Source organism: Eptesicus fuscus, chromosome 14, assembly GCF_027574615.1.
Source record: "Eptesicus fuscus isolate TK198812 chromosome 14, DD_ASM_mEF_20220401, whole genome shotgun sequence".
In the NCBI taxonomy this organism is placed as follows: domain Eukaryota; kingdom Metazoa; phylum Chordata; class Mammalia; order Chiroptera; family Vespertilionidae; genus Eptesicus; species Eptesicus fuscus.
Window position 1 is genome coordinate 43,951,007 of NC_072486.1, and position 20,521 is coordinate 43,971,527.

At 37.7% G+C, this 20,521-nt stretch overlaps 1 protein-coding gene across 1 annotated transcript in view; it reads left to right on the forward strand.

Moving 5' to 3' along the window:
* Positions 1 to 326: 326 nt before the first annotated feature.
* The window catches only part of POU6F2 (POU class 6 homeobox 2), a 427,905-nt gene continuing 407,710 nt past the window's right edge, over positions 327 to 20,521 (forward strand). Inside the window, exon 1 of the mRNA XM_028160000.2 lies at positions 327 to 431. Within this exon, the coding sequence (XP_028015801.2) occupies positions 327 to 431 (105 nt within the window). The remainder of the gene's footprint in view (positions 432 to 20,521) is intronic.

Here is a 20,521-nt window from a genome sequence, read left to right on the forward strand (position 1 = left end):
TTTTGTTTTTGTTTTTGTGTTAAACATAGGTTCCTAGAGCATTAAAAAAATCCTCTTAGGTTTATTAAACCTTTAGTGGAAGATCACAGCCAATGTTTTGTCTTTGGTGAATAGCTGTTTGTCTCACTTTATTTACTTGGTATTGGATATTTGTCAATGTCATTTCATATCTACAGAAAATTCTTACGCTCTATAGAGGTAGTGAATGTGTGTGTGCGTGCCTGCCGGAGGTCACATGACGGTTTCATCCTATTTGGTGGAGCAGCTTGACTTTTTTTCCCCCCTTGCTTTTGGTGATGGTTGTGAGTACAGAAGTTGATTGACAGATGCATGCCAGAAACCCCCATTCTCCTTTTCAAAGACAACATATGATGGATTGCGATCTCTCAGCCCAGCAGAACACAGGGACCATGCAAGCTGTAATTGGTCAGGTATGGAGTCAGCCATTTCTCAACTCCCCCTTTTTTTCCGCAAGGGTCTCACCATATCATTCACATAATTCATATTTACAGTACCATCTTTCTATCTGTATCTCCAGTTACCTGCCAGGGTAGTGCTGAAAGTGCAAAAGGCAAAAGGCACCCATTAAATCTAGCCAGGAAACCTCAGCTTAAAACTTCATGGCGATATTTAAAAATTAAAACTAAGACAGCAACAAAAATCTAGAACAAATCTAATTTACAATTTGGTCTGAATGTTTTTTTTAAAAATCTGTTTTTAAGAATTGATTTTCTGTGGATATTGTGATCTTGGAAAGAAAGTGTGAGGCAAGAATCAAGTGTTATGTTTCCTAGGTAGTAGTTAAACATGTTCTGTTCAGTATTGTTATTTTGATATTTTTTTGTGTTCTCTCCTCTCTCTCTCTCTGGAAAATCTGAATACATAAGTACACGTGCCTTTACTTCTAACCCAGGAGGTGTGTGATCGAGCCTGGTAAATGTAGTAGTGGTCTTGGCTGCGGCAGAGGGGCAGGCTGCAAATGAAACACTGACACAATCTGAAAGGTCCAGGTGGTCCGCTTGCGTTTCCTAATGCAATCCAGCACCACAGCTTTAATAAACAGCTCTATTTAGTTCCTCCTCCCGGGATCCAGGGAGGTGAACTGGTCTGGGGCTGCTGTGATGAAATGCCAGAAGAATCTCTCTCAGAGGCCTCACAAGCTGATGTTTAGAGCTTTCCTGTTCTGTCGTCTTTGTCTTCCAAATGGGTCAGTGAGTCTTGCTCTTTCGGTTCCGTGCTTTCTGTTAAATCGGTACTTTCTGTTTGTGTTGAAATGTTTGCCTTGGAAGCTAAATCGGGAGAGGAAAGGATCATTGTATTTTCATTTGCTTTCAGATAACTGAAGTGGTGAAAGGAATGCTAGTGTCCGGCTGCAAAGGAAGGGTGATTTTTCTGACGATTGGTGGGGGTGGGGTGAGGAAAAAGAGAATGTATGGGGTTTGTTTGTTGTTGTTGTTGTTTTGTAATGTATTTTTTGACCAACATTTTCCTAAGTTCTCGGTGCTTACTTATGAACTATTTATTAACTTATCATTCAGAATATGGTTATGAACATTGATAAACTCCTAAAAGTTGTGGGATTTTTTTTTGCACACTTTCCAATCAAGACATCCTGGCAAAGTGATGGCATAAAATTTGTTGGCTGTATATTAATAGTATGGGGAGAAGATATACCACCTTAATCGGTTTTCAACAAAATTACAGCAGAGCACTTTAGGGTTCTGAAAGCACATGGTTTATTAATACTAGCATGCTTCATAATGTACTTTTAGATGGAAAATGTCAGATATATAATACCATGTTTCCACAGGCTTATACTCTTTTAAAAGCAGAACAATATTGTTTTAAACTTTCAAATTGGTTTTGTTATACAGACATATATAAAGTGAAGTCTTCAGGCATATATTTGTCAGAAGAAAATATGTAAGAACTGATTTTATATACTGTTGATACCCATTTCAGTGTACATGTTCAATGATGAGTAAGTATGTGAAATATAGCTTAAATAATTAAATTTGGCATATAGGATTAAATACATATTTGTTTAAGGACCTTTTTGTATATAAATAAAGCGAATTCCTGGTAACTGTTTTGTCCTGTTTAATGAAACTTTACTTAGATTGCAAGCATATTCTCTCTTCCATATGTCATAGTATGATCTTAATACTGTACAAAATTACTGTGTTTTAGTCCCAAATAAGAAATAGGATTTTATTTTGTATATATTTTTTCTTACTTGGGGAAAGAGATGGTGAAAAAAAAACAACAGGAGATATACTTGTAATATGTCATTTAATAATGTTTATTGGAAATAATTGCAAAGATGTATACTTTTAAAAGGTTCAAGTATATACTTTAAAAAAGGAATCAGTATACACTTTACAGATACCAGACTTCTAATTTGTCAGGATTTACAATTGGTTATTATTATATAGTTCTCTCTGTATTTAGTATGTTCTCTAATTTTTAAAGGCTCAGTAGGTCCAGGAACTATATATGCGATTCATTTGTTATGAATGTTTTATAAATAATTGTGTCAAAGTTTTCTGAAGATGTAATTTCTCATAAATTATTTGTTTAAAAACTCAGATACTTATGTCAAGCTAGTAAATTATAAAAGTAATTGTTCTGAAGGTTGTAAAATTTGCTCTACTAAAAATGAACAAACTAAAATGCTCCTTATTTTTTAGAACTGAAACACTAAGTATTCAAAAGCACAGAAACATAGTATACTGTCCCATATGCATACCATAAAGATCAGAAAACCTAAATTGAAACTGTATCTGTACATATAAAAAGAAAGAGGGCATGCAAATTGGAAATGATCTCCTTTTAATTGTTATAGCACAGATAATAATATTGACTCAAATGACTACTCCTAACTGTAAATAAAAGAACGTGAACATGTATTTTATTGTTTTGCATTCACTCATAATCAGAAAGAGAAGGTTTATTTTTCAGCTCTGGATTTCAATATCACTTATACCTACTCAGCAGGTGCGAAAGTCCCATTTGATCATGAGAATGTTTATGTGTTCCTTCTCAAATACATATTGCAATAATTATTTTTGTCCTTTTCTTTTTCTGTTCTGAGTTCTGTTACTCAATGGCTTGGGGTTGGAAGAGCAAATAGCCAGTTTTCAATGACATTTTCCATTCAGGATACTGAAAGGTTCCCTTGAAATATGACCGTTGGTTGTTTTTTTTCCCCCCATTCATCTCTAGGATCAAATATCCAGTTACTTCCACTGGAGGGGAAGGCGTAGACCTCTGGGTTGCTGGCCATGATCCAGCTTGGGAGAGTGTACTGGCTTCATGGAGCAGATATTGCTCATACCTTTTCCCCAGGACTCTAACCCGAAAAAGCAATTAAGCAATCTAGTACTTACACTTCCAGCCTAGCATATCGAGATCAAGAAACTTAGGTCATTCATACAGTTTGGGGAAATAAATCCAGATTTTCGATAGTTATCTATAGCGAGCCTTCTAACCCTTGGAACTATAGATGGATTGTTACTTGCAAATGGGTTTTAAAAATACTTCAAACTAAACAGTTAAGCAGAGGGTTTGAATGTCATTTAAAAAGGAAGACTCACACTCCCACCTCTCATAGTCATTATACTATGTTTACTGCATCTTTTCCTTTTTGCAAAACTGAGCTTGTTAGTGACATATTAGTTCATCAGAATTGCAGACCTCCTGATTATTTTTTTTCATCTCACACGGACGGGTCACCATGTCCAATCCTCCTTCTTGCACTTCTGTCCCCGGAGGACCCTGGACCAGCCTGCCATCTTGATGCGCAGGCCTGAGGGTCTGAGCTGGCAGCACGTGCCTATATACTGACTTCTGCAAATATTACAGAACAGAGGATATTAAATTGGTTTTTAATAAGAAAACAACAGATGAGGCAAATTAGATAAACGTATTTATTGAGCATATCTATGAATGAGTTTGGGAATGGGAGAGACACCGCAGGTTAAAAGTGCCCCTGGGTGCACCTGCCGTGGACATGGCTAAGGTACTAGTGCAAGAGCGAGCAAACCAGGTCTGAGAACATTGCAAGTGCAATCAAAACCTTATGCAATTTTCCTTACCAGTAAAATGGGTCTTTTTTCCAAGGTATAGTCAGACATTTTAAATGGTTGAAAGTGGCACATTAGAAAGTGGATGCAGTTGTCCCAGACAGATGCTCAGTGTGCTAATAATGGCTCAGGAGGGGAGTGAGGGTAACAGTGCATTTGACTTGACAGCATCTCAGTGCGTGTTTTCTCATATAAACTCGGGCACAAAAATATTTTACTGTTCTAGTACCAAAAACAACTTTATGTATCGTTTTATTTCCCCTCCCTTGTTCCAAAAGGTATTTAATGTGGCTTGCCTAGAACATACTCAAGCTGATGCGAGAGGAAAGTGGTCTAGGGGAGGGGACCTGGCAGTAATAACACGATTGCAGGTTGTTCTCTGTCCATTTAGACTGATTTTCATGCCCTCTGTATGAAAATTAAACTTTGGGGCTAACCTAACCCTGTTTTACACATACTAAGCATAACTCATATGCTCCTAAAATTCATTTTTGTAGATGTCATGTCATTTCCACAAATTTATATATTTTGGGGATGTGAAATTGTTGTTTGGATTTAAATGGATTTAATACCTTTATTAGGGTATTACAGGTGAATAATATAGTAGGAAAATACAAATTAATTAAGGATTATTCTTTATGAATAAAAAATAGTGCTAGTATTTATTTTTTAAGTGTGGGGGTCACTAACATTAAATTTATACTGTGTATTTCTAAGTGACCTTACACATTTCATTCAGTACTCCATCTATACCTAGAGGAAGTTGATGTTAGTTTTTTATATTCTACTAGAGGCCCGGTGCACGAATTTGTGCACAGGTGGGGTCCAGCCAGCCAGTCCCAATTGGGGCTGACTGGCTAGGGGGAGGGGATGTGGGAAGTTGGCCGGCCTGCCCCCCCTGCCTTATGTAAAATGTTTATGTGTAAAATATATAGTAGTTGTTGTAGAGGTGGGTGAAAAAAGACTCTTTGCTAACTGTTTCTTCACTGTGTAAACCGTATTTTATCAAACAGTTGAAAGCATCTTTCTGTTTTCATCCTTATTGTTGATGAAAATTAGAATTTAATGTCTGCAAATACTGTAGAACTCCACTTTTCAATTACATTGTAATATCCTATAAACAGTTGTTTTCTAACATTTGATTGAGTAAAAAGTAAGGTTGTGAAATAAGGAGAAAATTAAAAGGATTAGGCTTGAAAAAATATGCAAAAAACTAAATATTAACCATTATTTGAACACTAACAGAAAATACAAATTATGCAACTTTTACATTAATTTGTATTTTGTGACCAAACTTTTACTTGGGAAATAATAAGCTGTTCTAAATATAATTCCAAATCTCCATTTGTGTTCTTTTTCTCCTTTCCTCCCTTCCATCTTCCCTCACTCTCTTTCTCCCTTAATTACTATTAGTAGTAGAAGTGGTTGTAGGTGAGATCTGTGCCCAATAAAGTAAATTACGGAGCCAAGCCTTGTTCTGGGATTGCATGCCGATTACCCCATTAGCTATGTTGTCCTGATTTCGTTCAAAATTTGTACCAATTTTATTTTTTACATATTTCTTCTAAATCTTAGGTTGAAGAAGGGATTGTGTGAGACTGTCATTACATTTCAGTAAGATCCTTTTTCTTTTCTATTATTTTCTTGTTCTTCCCATTCAACAATGTGAGCTGGTTATGGCAAAAATAGTCTAATATTTATTTGAAGTCTTTCTTCCGGGTTTGCCCTATGCTTGTGTTATTTTCTTCACCCCAGCTATAATAGACTATATTGTCATTTCAGAATTATCACTTCTTTTAAATATAAAACCATTGTATGTAAGTAGTCACAAAAAAATTGCAAACATTTCTGATTATTTATGTCAAAGGCTGCTCTTTAGGTTTTGAAACACTTTATTTTCCAAGTAGGCTGGTTTCAGAAAATAAGTTTTTGTTTTATCACTTGCTTCAAAACCTTCCAAAGACAGAGATTAGCTGTTGGTACTTGAAACTGATTCCTGGTGAGCTGCAGGAATCCTTACTCCCTTCAGCAGCATTTTTCTAACCTTAAGAGCAAGAAAATTGAGGATCAAGAGAATATTCTAAATTTAACCTATTTTCAGTTGTTGTTTTTTCCCTCAGGGGGTGGAATATTCCAGTGGGAAGAGAGACCTATACAATTTCCAACTCCCGCCTCCTAAGGTCAAAGATGCAAAATAATGTGTTGACAACTCGAGTGAAAAGGAAATAGTTACTCAAATGCATTGCTCTGGTATGTTGCTCTTTTCCTTCACATCATTTCTCCATCAGCTTTCCTTCTCTTGTCCACTGTAATCCGGAGTGAGTTTGATGAGTAATAAGTGGAAAGTGAATCCTTGTGGGCTGGCTGGGCAGCAAAGGGCACTGGAAAGAGACAAGGCCTGAAGCAAAACAAAGCAAAACGGCAGCAGAAAACTCACCAACACACTTGCTTCTGTTGTTAGTATTTTTGTCAAGTTATTTCGTAAGTGTACGTCATCTCACCTAGCAAGTTTAGATTACAGAGGTAAGCAGTAAAACAAGGCTTTAGGACAGGACAAAAAATTAAAAAACAAATCAAAAAGAGAAAAAGAAACACCTTTACAGTGCTTGTGCCATGGAACATGAATTTCAAAATTAAGCAACTTTTTTTTTTATTTTTTTTTTTTACCTTTTTACAAGAGTTTAATCAGTGCTTGGGTGTTGTGAAATAGCAGCCCTATTAAAACAGATGCTTCTGGCTATTAGTATGATGTTGACTCTGTTTGCATGTTTTATGACTTTGGTTTTTTCATGAATAATTAGAAACTATTTAAAGTAGAAAACATTTATCCATAGCCTCTGAAAACTGAAAGAAACAGGTATACTGTAAAAAATTAAATGCCTATTAAATGGTGTTTTAACATAGATCAGAACTCAGGTAAACCCTTGAAAAGAATAAAGCGCATCATTTACAGAGAGGTTAGTTTACAGTGCAGAATTCGTATACAGATTTTTAAAAAAGTTGAAATTATTGTTGAGACTGAGAGGCAGTATTGCAACCACACAAACGTATGGATGCCAGAAACTCGAACTGACATTGAAGCTATCTGAGAAAATAGGTAGATGTTTCTTAGATCTTAAGCTGTATTCCTCCAAAACCGAAGGCCAGCTTGGGCGAGCATGGAGCCAGGCATACAGCTCTGGGCTGTAACAGGCCAGTCTTGGCTTCAGACAGAGCTGGTTAACTTTGTCAGCCTTAAATAACACTGGGGAACAAGGCTCTTTCAACCTTTTGGAGAAAAGGTTGAGAGTTGGGACAAATGTAAAATGCTCCTTAATGCGCACGAATAAAGACAAGACATCAAGCTCATTTCACTTAGTGTCAGTCCGATGATTCATCATTATGGTCAGGGCACACTGTGGTCTCTGGGCTGAAACAATTTTATCCTTTTTTAAAAAAACACAACACACAGAATGTTCCAGCTTGGATCTTATATCCTTAGGGTTACAATATTGAATTCTGAATCGGGAAACTTAATCTTGCAGCCCGATTTGACAAGATGCTGTTTGAATGGTAGGCAGAAGTGATGATTGTGGGACAAAATGCCCCAGGTCAGAATTTGGGGGAAAAATAAGAGATTTTGTGGAAATTTGGCTGTGATACATGAACCCCAACTTTGAAAATTTCTCACTATTCATATCAGCAGATGGTATTCTAGGGTCTAAAAAGCAGAACACTGGTGTATTCATTTTATCTGTTTCAAATCTTTCTTGAACAGAGTGAGTTTTTACATATTCTTCTTAGTGTATTTCTAATTTTGTTAATATAAAAAGTGTTTCTAGTAATATTCAAAAGGTTTCTGAAACATAGGGTAACATTATTGCTTAAACAAGACAATCATACTTTGCTTCTTGGCAAAATGTTAATACTGAATTCAGGAACTAAAATTGTTTCTTTTTTGAAAACTTTCCATTTGTAAATAGAACTATGTCTAGATTTCCAGGGACTAAAGAATTTAGAGTAAAAATGAAAATGAGGCAATCTAATTAGTGAAAACACACATATACACACATACTCCTTAGACATTTTAGGAACACTTGATTATCTATCCTCTAATAATCTAAAAGTATTTTAAGTCTCTGTTTTCGAGTTTAATACATGAAAAAATTTTACTTAAAATACTGCTCTTCTCAACTATGTTGTTCAAGTGAATGGAAAAATACATTGAAACTTCTGGAAATCAAGATTCTTATAGAAATCTGTGTACATAGTTGATCACTATACTGTAAAAGAATGATTATTGTGGTTATTTCCTTCCAAAATCAGGGGTGCTTTGTTTTGCAATGTACTTCCATTTTATAGCTACTTTCTACCAGTGCTGAAACCTATCAACGGAGATTGCTTTCTCCCTTTCTACCATTATCCATCAAATAGAATTTAAGCAGCTAGTTCAGGCAGAGCTAGTGGAGCATCTGTGTAAAACCTGCAGAACATGAACACAATTGTTATATGCAGATGATTGAGGTGAGTTACATGGTGGAACCCTCTGAGTCTTTTAAACATTTAAAAATGTTTTTATTGATTTTAGAGAGAGAAGAAGGGTGAGGAAGAGAGAGAGAGAGAGAGAGAGAGAGAGAGAGAGAGAGATTGGTTGCTTCCTGCACAGGCCCCGACAAGGGATCAAACCTGCAACTTGGGTAGGTACCCTTGACTGGGGAATCAAACTGGTGACCTTTCGGTGAATGGGATGATGCTCACCGGCCAGGGCTTAAACATTTCTATTAAACAAATTATAAAAGTAATGCAGGCTTTATAACAAACAATTTCAACAGTACAGGAGAGTACAAAGTGAAAAGTAAGTGCCCTATCATTCCACTGTCCACAAATAACCATAGTCAATAACTCCTGTTCTATCCTTCCAGAAATTTTCTATGTATATATAAAATTAGAATAAAAACTTTTTACAACCTGAGTAGATCCATAGTATGCATAGAGTTCTGCAACTTACATATATATATATATATTTTATTGATTTTTCACAGAGAGGAAGGGAGAGGGATAGAAAGTTAGAAACATCGATGAGAGAGAAACATCAATCAGCTGCCTCCTGCACACCCCCTATTGGGGATGTGCCCGCAACCAAGGTACATGCCCTTGACTGGAATTGAACCTGGGACCCTTCAGTCCCCAGGCCAACGCTCTATCTACTGAGCCAAACCGGTTAGGGCTGCAACTTACTTTTTTAAAAAAAAATATATTTTTTATTGATTTCAGAGAGGAAGGGAGAGGGAGAGGGAGATAGAAACATCAATGATGAGAAAGAATCATTGACTGACTGCCTCCTGTATGGTCCCTGCTGGGGGTTGAGCCCACAACCTGTGCATGTGCCTTTGACCAGAATCAAACCAGGACCCTTCAGTCCGTAGGCCGATGCTCTATCCAATGAGCCAAAACAGCTAGGGCTGCAACTTACTTTTACATTTTAAAAACATGTTGAATATCTCATATGACTACAAATATTGTAGTAATTGTCTGACAGTCCCTTTTATGAGTTATTTAACCAATTATTTTTCTTTTTTATTGAGTTATAATTAACATATAAAATATTAGTTTTAGATGTACACCATGATTCGAAATTTGTATATATTACAAAATCATCACCATAGTAAGTAACCAGTTTTCTCTTGATGAGTGTTTAGCTTTTAAAAAATGTTATTCTCTGCAGTGGGACTAACAAGTAGAGGTGTTTAATTTCTTAGTATAAAAAATTCCAGAATCTTCCAAATGGGTGCAATTTTAAAAGTGAAGGATGGCTTTATGCCACAAGAATAGATATTTGACATTTATAAAATGAATACTCAAACCAATTAAAATAGCAATAAGGATCACAGTATTTTACTTTGTAATAAAGAAGTAAGAATAAAAGCTAATGACCTAAAACACCAGTTCTCAAGCAGGTTCATTGTGACTTTAAAACCTCTATGTTTATTCCAACCAAGCCACTCAACTGACCAAAATGCATAGCACATTTTCTTTCATGGGCCTCAATGCTGTGTATAAGGTAATTGACAGAGATGTATGTTTTCAATGTATTATTCAATTCGTATGCCTAGATTAGTGAAAAAAGAGACCAGAAGAAATTCATGGTAATTAATGTCAATTAAATTCCTGTTTTCTATATTTCATATTGACAGACCAATCTTTCAACCATGATTCATAGGTTAAATAATGCAGCCAGCAAAGGGCTGAATCCAAATTAATCCAACGTAGCCCTTGAATTCAACTAATTTATTAGGGTTTTGGTAAGGTAGACAAAAAGATATACTAAAATATTTAAGAGAATGTGAAAAAACTATGATGTCCATTTCTGTTAGCATATGTCTCTGCTCATCCTCTTAACCACACCACTTCACAGATGCTAAGAAGAAAGTGAAGTGGGTAATAATGAGATCTTACATGTGTATACAAGGTGGAAGTAGGCGCTGACCGTGATATTTTTCTCAGAATTGATTCCATGGAACTGCTGGCTGGGTGAGTGTGTGTTTTCTCCCTCTCTGGCCTTCCCCACAGATGCTGATACAAGTACCCTGGATAGGAAATGATAATGTTTCGTTTATAGGTTTAAAAGCAGCTGCCTCCCTCACTGGAGGCTCAAAACAGGTTATCAGGAGCAAATTGCAGAGCATGTCATTGAGAGTAATGCTCTCATGTGAAACTTACACCTGTGAGAAGTAGCTACAAACCATCATTCCCATTTTATGGAAGTGGAAACTGACTCAGAGAGGTCATGTGTCTTATTTATAGCCAACTACTGAGTAGAAGTGAGGTTTGAAGCCAGACATTTTCTCTAAGACTGTTTTCCTCTCCACCAGTTTTTAACTTTGGCTGCCTTTTAGAACCACATGAGACAACCTTTGGAAAATATGATATGCAGGACCTATTCCCAGAAATCTGATTTAATTTATCTGGGTATTGGTATTTTTAAAAAGATTTACCAGTTATTCTAATGTGTTGTATCATAGTACCTCTTAAAATGAATGAAGGTTATTTGAAATAATAAGAAAGGAGGCAGTGAAGATTAAATAAGGCATGTTTCCCCTCCCCCTTCATAAATTCACAGCAGAAAAAAGGGTGGAGGTTAGTCTGGTATCTGGGAAGGTTTAAAAACAAGTTTATATTTTATTATATACATAATTTATAAAATACTTATATTTTATCTGATATATGCTTTAATGTATATAAACAAGTTCATATTTTAATAGTCCTCACTATTTGAGATTACCACCCTCATTCTTTTGTCTTTCATCTTTTAATTATTAACATTCTATTTATTACCGATCTATCTAACTGATTAATAATCCTGCCTGAATCTGAATTCAAACATTAAATTTGCAAGATGAGCTTGTTTTCTCTCTTCTTTCTTCATAAAAACTCAAGTAAATTCTAGCCAAATGGCCATTGGCACATCTAAACTAATTTATATGAACTAATTATATTGTAATTAAGGATTAAGTTTATAGAAAATCAGTGATTGTACCAAGGAGGTATTTCTTAAACTTTGGAAAACTTTCTTTCCTTTAATTTAATTTAATTTATTAATTTTTATTGTTGAGGGTATTACAGATGCCCCCCATTATCCCACCCTTTGTCCCCCTCTGCTCAGCTCCCACCCACACCGGGCCTTCATGGCACTATTGTGTGTGTCCATGGGCTATGCATATATGCATATAAGTTCTTGTGGTATTTATTACAATTCCATAAAAAAATTTGAAGAAAATAAAGGATATCTTTTATCCTGCTTACCTGTTTTCAACTAAAGTTCTTTCTGTCAAATGGCATTTTTAACATTTCTGGTCTTGGAGACTATAGTGAGGCTAAAAAAGAGAAATCTGTTCTCTACTCAGTAGTTTGAAATTTTCAGAAAACAATTATTTCATTTGCATTTCTGTGTTTGGATGTAGGACCAAGTAGATTTTACTCTTAAATATCTCCTTTAACTTTTACACATAATTCAGTTATGTTAGAACTCATGGATATATGGTTAAGAAACAAGGTGATGATTTGGTGAAATGTGTCACCATCATCTTCAACCCAGTGCTAACCACTGAGCACACTGGCCAGGGCACAACTTGAATTTCTTGACCCTAACCTTGCACTCCTTGTTTTCTTACCTTTCCTCTGTTTAACTTGCTGCTGCTGCTTTCTGCTCTCCAGAAACGAGGCCCTTCCTCAGTGACTTTACCAGTTCTCTGCATATCTACTGTCTAATCCACTTCCTGTCTGGGCCACATCTTGGACTGTGTCTACCCAGATACTGGGCTTTCTCTTTGCAGGCATCTCTAAAGACATTTTTTCTACAAACCCATCCACTTAATGAACTCCTGTTATGTGCTAGACCAGTGGTCGGCAAACTCATTAGTCAACAGAGCCAAATTTCAACAGTACAACGATTGAAATTTCTTTTTTTGAGAGCCGAAAACCGACTTCTGCGCATGGGCCATGTAGTTTCAATCGCACTGTACGTGCGCACCCGCACGTGGTATTTTGTGAAAGAGCCACACTCAAGGGGCCAAAGAGCCACACGTGGCTCCCGAGCCGCAGTTTGCCGACCACTGTGCTAGACAGTGTTCTAAGAACTTTACATGCATATCTATCTCAAAGAAATAAGTGGCAAAATTGGGATGCAAACTTAATCTGACTCTTCTTGACTTGCTAATTTCTGCAAAGGATGTCACAGCCTTGCATTCACTTAAGCTTTGAACCTCAGTCATTTTTAAAAAATATATATTTTTATTGATGTCAGAGAAGAAGGGAGATAGAAACATCAATAATGAGAGAGAATCATTGCTCGGCCACCTCCTGCATGCCCCACACTGGGGATGGAGCCCGCAGCCTGGGCATGTGCCCCCCGCTGGAATCGAACCCGGGACCCTTCAATCTGCAGGCCAACACTCTAACCACTGAGCCAAATCAGCTAGGGCTGAACCTCAGTCATTTTTGCTTCTCTGCCTTGCCCTCCCCTCCCACATTTAATGAATGGTCACAGCTCATGGAATCTACCTGGGTTAAAAATTCTCTCTGTCCATTCTTGCTTCCACCCTCCCTTTCAAACTTTTTTTCCTCTCACCTGGAATATTGAACTAACCAACCCACTTCTAGTCTTCCTGTTCCTATGTTGCTTGTACATCAGTGACTTTCAAACATTTCTCCTTTCAGATTTTCTGGCTGAAGTTGGGGGAGAAACTCAGATTCCTCTCTGCCCTGTGTTGACTTTGTCTTTCATGGTGGCTCCTGCTGCCTCAGTGGAAACTCAGTGTAAAATCTCCTATTGAGCCAGATATTGGATAAGTTCCTCAGGACACAGCTCCGAGCATATCCCTCCCTGGTTTGAAACATTCAATGGTTTAAAGACTTGAAGATAAGGTCAAGGGAGCTCCCAGTGTCTTTCCCAGGATTGTTTATGTTCCCCCCTCCCTCCACTCAGACTCTACATTCTAATCCACAGGAACCGGGCCACTCACCTTTCTCAAACATCTGCAGTTTCTTTCCTTCACATCTTTTGATTTCCACCACCATTTCTATTGACTTAAATCCTGTCCGTCTCTCTGAAAGCCTCTACCTACCAGCCTAACCATTTGGACCATGAGCACATTATGCCTCCTTTTGGCATCATTCTTCTGTTTATATTAGGGTTACTGTAAACCTGTGTTCCTTTTCCCTTTGAGGCTAACCTCTCAAGGGCTGTCCTCTTTATATCTCTTTGGTTCTAGCACTAAGCACATAGCCATGAATCTAGACTTATTGAACACAATGTATTGAAGCTAGTGAAAAAACGATTCTTTCATTCAAAAGTTGTCTATTGGACATCTGTTAGGCAAATATCTAGGCCCTGGAGATGCAAGGTCCCAGCTGTTTTGACACTGACAGCAGGTACGGATACAGGTGAGCAGATAGGATAAAGTCCTCCCCTGCAGAGGTATGACTTCCATATGGCTATGGGAATTTTAGAGGAAAGAGGGCACCAAGGCCTCCTGACCCAAGCCCCTTGTTTTACTCAGAAGGGAAATGATTTAACCAAGGTCAGTAGCCAAATCGAGATGAGGGAGACTCATTCTCTGGGCATTCTGTCACGGCTCTTAGGCTACCTCTGATGGGGCCCAGGCATGCTAACAGAAAAGTGGGCAAGAAAGTTTGCGAAATTATCTTTATGTCCTGTTTTCTTTTCTAAATCCTCACTCAAGGATATGTTTAGAGAGAGGGAGGAAAGGAGCAAAAGAGAGAGAGAGAGAGAGAGAGAGAGAGAGAGAGAGAGAGAGAGAAACATCAATGTGAGAGAACTGATGGATTGCCTTTCCTAGGCACCTGTAACCTAGGTATGTTCCCTGACTGGGAATCAAACCTACAACCTTTTGGTGTATGGGAAAACACTCTAACCTACTGAACCACTTGACCAGAGCTATATCCTATTTTCCGTGACCATTTTTAGAATAATTAAATCTTTTCTTTTTTTTTTCCTTTCCCTCCCATCACTACCAGCAAACCACCTCCCCTCCCAACAATCCCATGAACAATAGACACATTTACTATTGCCCTGCTACTTATAAATGTCACAGTTAATAAATTACCTGTGACATCGCCTAGACCCTCAAGCTTCCTGAGGTTAGGAGTGGGGGAGGGAGTGTTCTCCCAGGTTCTTTATTAGGTACATCCTAGCTTGCACTGTCTTAACTAAGGTGTACCAGAGTGGATGTTAACTTAGGAAGGTGAGGTTTCAGCCAGTTCCCAATGAGAGAGGGAGTTTACATGACATGTCTCATGTTTAAATAGCATAGCTATATTTGGACATGGGCATATTTGGACAGTTATTGAGATTTCATGGGCTATGTAGCAAGCCATTATGCAATCTGAACATATATAAACACACACACACACACACACACACACACACACACACACACACGCTCTGTAAAATATTTTTAATTCAAGGATTACGCTTGGAAAAAATGTAAGCAGTAAACATTTTTTGAGCGGGGGAAGGGGGTTATCGTGTTAGTTGTTTTAAGGGGGAATTGGAAGGGGACAGGAAAGAAAGGGTAGACCAACACGTTAAGTTTAAAGACCCAGCCGTGGAAAGCCCAGCTGTGGGCATTGGAGGGTGAGCTTTAGGAGACAGTTGCTGGAGTTGAAGTAGTGGTCATTTGGGGGAAGTTTCTCATAGCATTTCCACGTTACATGCTTCTCCACATGGCGTTTGAAGAACGTGGTAGAAAGTTTCTGCTGATTGGCCACAGAAGAAGGAATTTCCCATTCCTTGTAGAACAACTGGAGGATCCCAGAGGATATAGTCTCATATAAGCTACAGAGGCAGGATTCTCACAGCTTCCAGCACAATGCTGTACCCATAGTAGGCACTCAGTAAATATTGGCCCCGTGTATGAATGCATAGGGTTTCCATAAAGACAGGCTCCAAAGCTTTTTGGGTGGTTCTTACTCCATTTTTACTTCCATTCCAAACGTACAGCTCCCATAGCAACAATAACGTGTACCCCTGGAGCGTGTGTAGTATTTAGTATTTCTGTACGTGGTGTCAGCTTTCGTGTCACAGTATCCTATGTATGTAACTGGTTAAGCTACAGTTGTTTTGGAAACCACAGGCCTTTTCTCATCTAAGATAAGCCCTTGCTGGCCATTCTAGTCTATGCAGACGTTATAGTCACTGTACAACCTTTTCATGCCCAACTTCCTCTCCCTGGCCCTCAGTTTGGCTGACACATCAAGCTACAAGCTTATGTGCGGATTATAATGATAACTCTGTGCTTCATCGTGTTTTTGCTAGCAACACGATGACCATGTTTCTGAAGGTCATTTTTATATTTACGGTTGTTCTGTCCGGGGTACTTTTATATTACACCTAACAGTTTGAAAGGAGGATCAATTCAAGGGTTGGTTGGATTATGTAAGATGTTCCTGGGGACAGTGACGTAGAATAAATATGTTACTTCATCCTGTCTCATGGATGAAACATACTGGTTTTGTTTTCTTAAAGTAGATACTTTAACTTTTCTTTGTTTATCGTTACAGATGATAAGGAGCGTCTTGAAATTTAGAGAAATAGCTAAACCTCTTAGCTCTTCTCTGAGTTCCTGACTGAGCTTCATGAATAGAAAGCCCGGGGAAGGGGCAGTGTCCCGGTGAGAGGGTGGGAGGAGAGGGCAAGCGGAGTGCAGTGCTCCCCGCTCTAGGTGCCAGCAGCACCGTCTGGCCGATGGGGGAGCACAGTGTTTAAACAGATTGGCTTTGAGCCAGCAGATAGTTCTGCGTGTGTTATTTGAAGCTTAGAGATCTATCTGTTTTACTCTCTAAGGGGAAATGTCATTGTATCTTTGTCTTTCTAAATTGAGAGCACCTTATTTCTTAAGACTGATTTACTTATAAGGCTTTTACCCTTCTGGTGATCATTCAAACAGTGAAGCAAATAGGATAGTTTGCCAGTGTTTATTACACATCAGCAGCTTGCACCAGGCTCCTCTCCACTGCATTTCTTCTGCTGGTGTGCTCTTAGTTCCTTAACACATTTCCCATCCTCTCCATTCTTTCAGCATGTACGTGAGCGTGTATGCGTGTGTGCACGCGCGCGCGCACACACACACACACACACACACACACACACCTCCCTCTTTTATATCTGGAGCCCTGGCCTCAAGACTGTACACCTAGATTCTTCCTTTCTCCTTCATAACTCATAAGTGGGTTCACTCAAACACACTTGTTGAAATGGAATAAAAATAAATTTTGCTTATAGAATATCTAGAAAAGCTGAAGCTAAAAGGAGACTTCTCCTCCCCCCCTTCCTCCTCCTCCTCTCTCTCTCCTCCTCCTCCTCCTTCTTCTCTCCTCCTCCTCCTCCTTCTTCTTCCTCCTCCTTCTCCTCCTCCTCCTTCTTTTTTTTTTTTTATCACTCTTGTCCATTGTTGTTTCCTTGGCCCCTGTACACAGGGTCTCCTGGCACAATATCTGGGCCATCTGTATTAATGTGAATGTGTCTTTTCCTTAAGTCTTCCAATACTCCAGTCCTTGGCAAACCAAAAGTGGCCTGTCCAGTGTTCTTTGTTCAAACAGTCTGATAAATGAATTGATACCTAAGTGTTAATGTGTGAACTACCACATAGTAATTATATTTTAAAAGGAGTTTCATGGCATTACAGTCTGCTAACCTTAAAGATTAATTTAATGGTAGGGATTTTGTGTTGGGCTGGTGAGAGATGTTCCTGAGTGAATAGTTCACTCAAGCTCTCGATCCATCCACTTATAAGGCCACTTCCTCTGCTTGTTCTTGATGGTGCTTGCATGGTTTATAGCCAGTTTAAAAATAACTTCTTAAGAAGACAAAAACAAAAATAAAATAAAAATTTCTTATGGGTATAGTAGCACTAAATTTCCATACTGAGACAAATTATCCTAGAAAGATCATTTTGCATCACAGGCAATTTTGATTTTTTTTTTTTTTAGTTAGGTTAGAGTTTATAACCAGAGTTGAGGACACGTAATGGTAATTGAGTAATTAATTGATGTGATTTTTATTGAGTGCCTGCTATTGGCCAGGCACTAAATAATGTACTGGGAAGTCAAATGATGGACAAGATAACTGTCATTGTCCTCACCTAGGCTGCAGTGTAGATAAGGAAAAAAAAACAAGCAAAACAAAGAAAAATTATAAATTGTGATAAGTACCAGGATGAAAATAAAAAATATTGCTAAGAAGATGAATTATGATTGGCTGTGCGGAAAGTGGGCAGGCCATGTTTAAGCTAACTCCTGAAGATTAAATGGTGAGCTTTATGAATAATGAGGCTGTTGATGGGATGGGAGAGATATGATGGAGATGGTGATGATGGTGATGGAGATGGTGCTGATGGTGGTGGTGATGATGATTAGGAACCACAATGAGGTTTAAAACTACTCTAAGTTAAAAATAACAAAGTTACATCAAATGTTGCTCTTTGACATTTTATCCAAGAAGACCTAGGAATAATGATTAAGGTGATATTAAATAACTTGTTTAAGCTTACCTTGTCCATGAACAATTTACTCTCGAAAGTATTCTTAGTGGCAATGAGCAAACAATATTTCTATCACTAACGTATTTTTTTCTTTTTATGTAATGAATTCTAGAAACAAAACAAAACAATGTGACTGCTGTTGCTCTGTTCTTCTTTAAGCAAAATCCAGGAGTTTTGAAACCAGTTTCTTAATATAGTACTGGTTATGGCTTGAGATCAATGCTTCACAAGTATCCGGGGAAAAAGAACATTTTAGGGCAATAAAATGATTACTGACCTGCTGTTTTGGTAATTTATTGATTTGATCAATTTCTTCTAAGCACTAGCTTATTTTTCTCTTCAGAGGAATTTCTGAATATTTTCTGATGGTTAGCTTCTCCTTTTCCACCATGCTCTTTCATTTCTTCCATCTCTCCCCTCTCCTGCATATAAATATGAAGGTTTCATTAGGATCAGGTATTATATATTAACAGACACAGTGTTTTAAAATTTGCTAAGTTGCTGGTGATTATATTTAGTCTTATCCATTATCTAGGGACAATCCCTTGTGAAAAACCAACACAATATATTTACCTCTTGTTTTTGAATTTGGATGATTTAATGACATGAAAAGAATCTCAATTATTTTGTTAATTGGGAAAAGCAAGTTATAACACATTATGTACTGCATGCTTCAATCTTATAAATAATACAAAAATATAAAATGCATATCTAAATATTTATGTGTGCATGCCAGGGCCATAAAGAATACACTGTTGTTAACCTCTAACTAGTGGGATATTTTGGGAAAATTTTCTGTTTTTTCCTTTCCTAAGTTCTAAAATTTCAGCAATGAAGAAGCTACATCTATAATAATAAAATGCTAATTAGACCAGACAGCTGAACGACCATCTGGACGTCATTCCAGATGAAGCCGCCGTGGTGGGGGCCAAAGCAGAGGTCGTTAGAGGTAATCAGGAAGGCAGGCAAGCAGTTAAGGGCGATCAGGCAGGCAGGCGAGCGGTTAGTAGCCAGTGGTCCTGGATTGCGAGAGGTTGCAGGCCAGGCTGAGGGACCCCCCTCCCCCACTCTGTGTACAAATTTTGTGCACCGGGCCTCTAGTTTAAATATAAACCACAAAGAAAGTGTTAGGTTGTTTTTGCCTTTAACTTGGTAATTCTAGTAATTTTGAAAATAATCAGATATCTGGGTGAACAAGTTATGTCACTTTTGTCACACACACAAAAAGAAGCGTCATAAAAGAGGGGAGTGGTATTAAGGTAAATCTACAGATGATGTGCCATTAAAATTTTGTTTAAAGAAGTTGAATGACCTAGATGTATGCTTATGATTTAATGTGTAATGTTAAATGACAAAAACAAATAGTTCATGTAGTAAGATACTAATTAGGTAAAACATAAAATGTATGTGTAGAAAAAAAAATGACTATAGCTAAATAACCAAACATTTGGCAGTATAATTTCTAGGTTTGGGAAATCATGTTTCTTAAATTTTCAATGAACAGGTATTCCCTGTAAAATGAGATGTATAAACACTGATAATTTATTAAAACAATCAGAACAAGATGACCCAGATAAGAATTCATTTAGTTGTTTTGTTGAAAATAATTAGGCCTAGAACGTGTTACTCTCTTCTGTGTTCACCCACGGCTTAAATAAATAAGAGCGAATATGAGGTTTGACTTTCTTGGACACGTATATACTGTTTAAACTCGATATGCAAAGGAGTCTCAAGCTTTAGGATAGAACTAGTGGATTGTTAAGCAGTTACAGCTCAGACATATGCTTGTTAATATGATTGTTAGACACATTATCAACTCGGTGCAATTGATCAGGAGAGGTTCATAAGCAACAGAGGGTTGCCTGAAGGTTTTCTTGCATTCTGGATATAGGGACTAAGGATTGGTTGTGTTAACCTCGGCGCCCCTGCTAAGCTACAGGACAAACCCAGTATGTGAACTGATCCAATTGCTTAGCCATCCCTGGACCCCCTGGCTTGGGGGAAGAAAACCTGTGAACTAGCAGTGACCCACGCAAAGGAGGCCCCCATAAATAAGTGAGTGACTAGAGGGCACCTAAAGCATTTTGGTCCTGTCTATCCCATCCCATAGTCTTAACTGGAAGATAAATGCAGTTGACCCTGGAACAACATGGATTTGAACTGTCTGGGTCCATTTGTATGCAGATTTTAAAAAAGTATACTGTAAATTCATTTGTTCTTTCTTATGATTTTAAAAATATTTTCTCTAGCTTAGTTTATTATAAGAATGTAGTATATGAAACATAACATAAAAACATGCTAATTGACTGTTTACGCTATCAGTAAGGCTTCTGGTCACCACTTGGCTATTAGTAAAGTTTTTGGGGAGTCAAAGGTTACAGGTACATTTCCAACTGT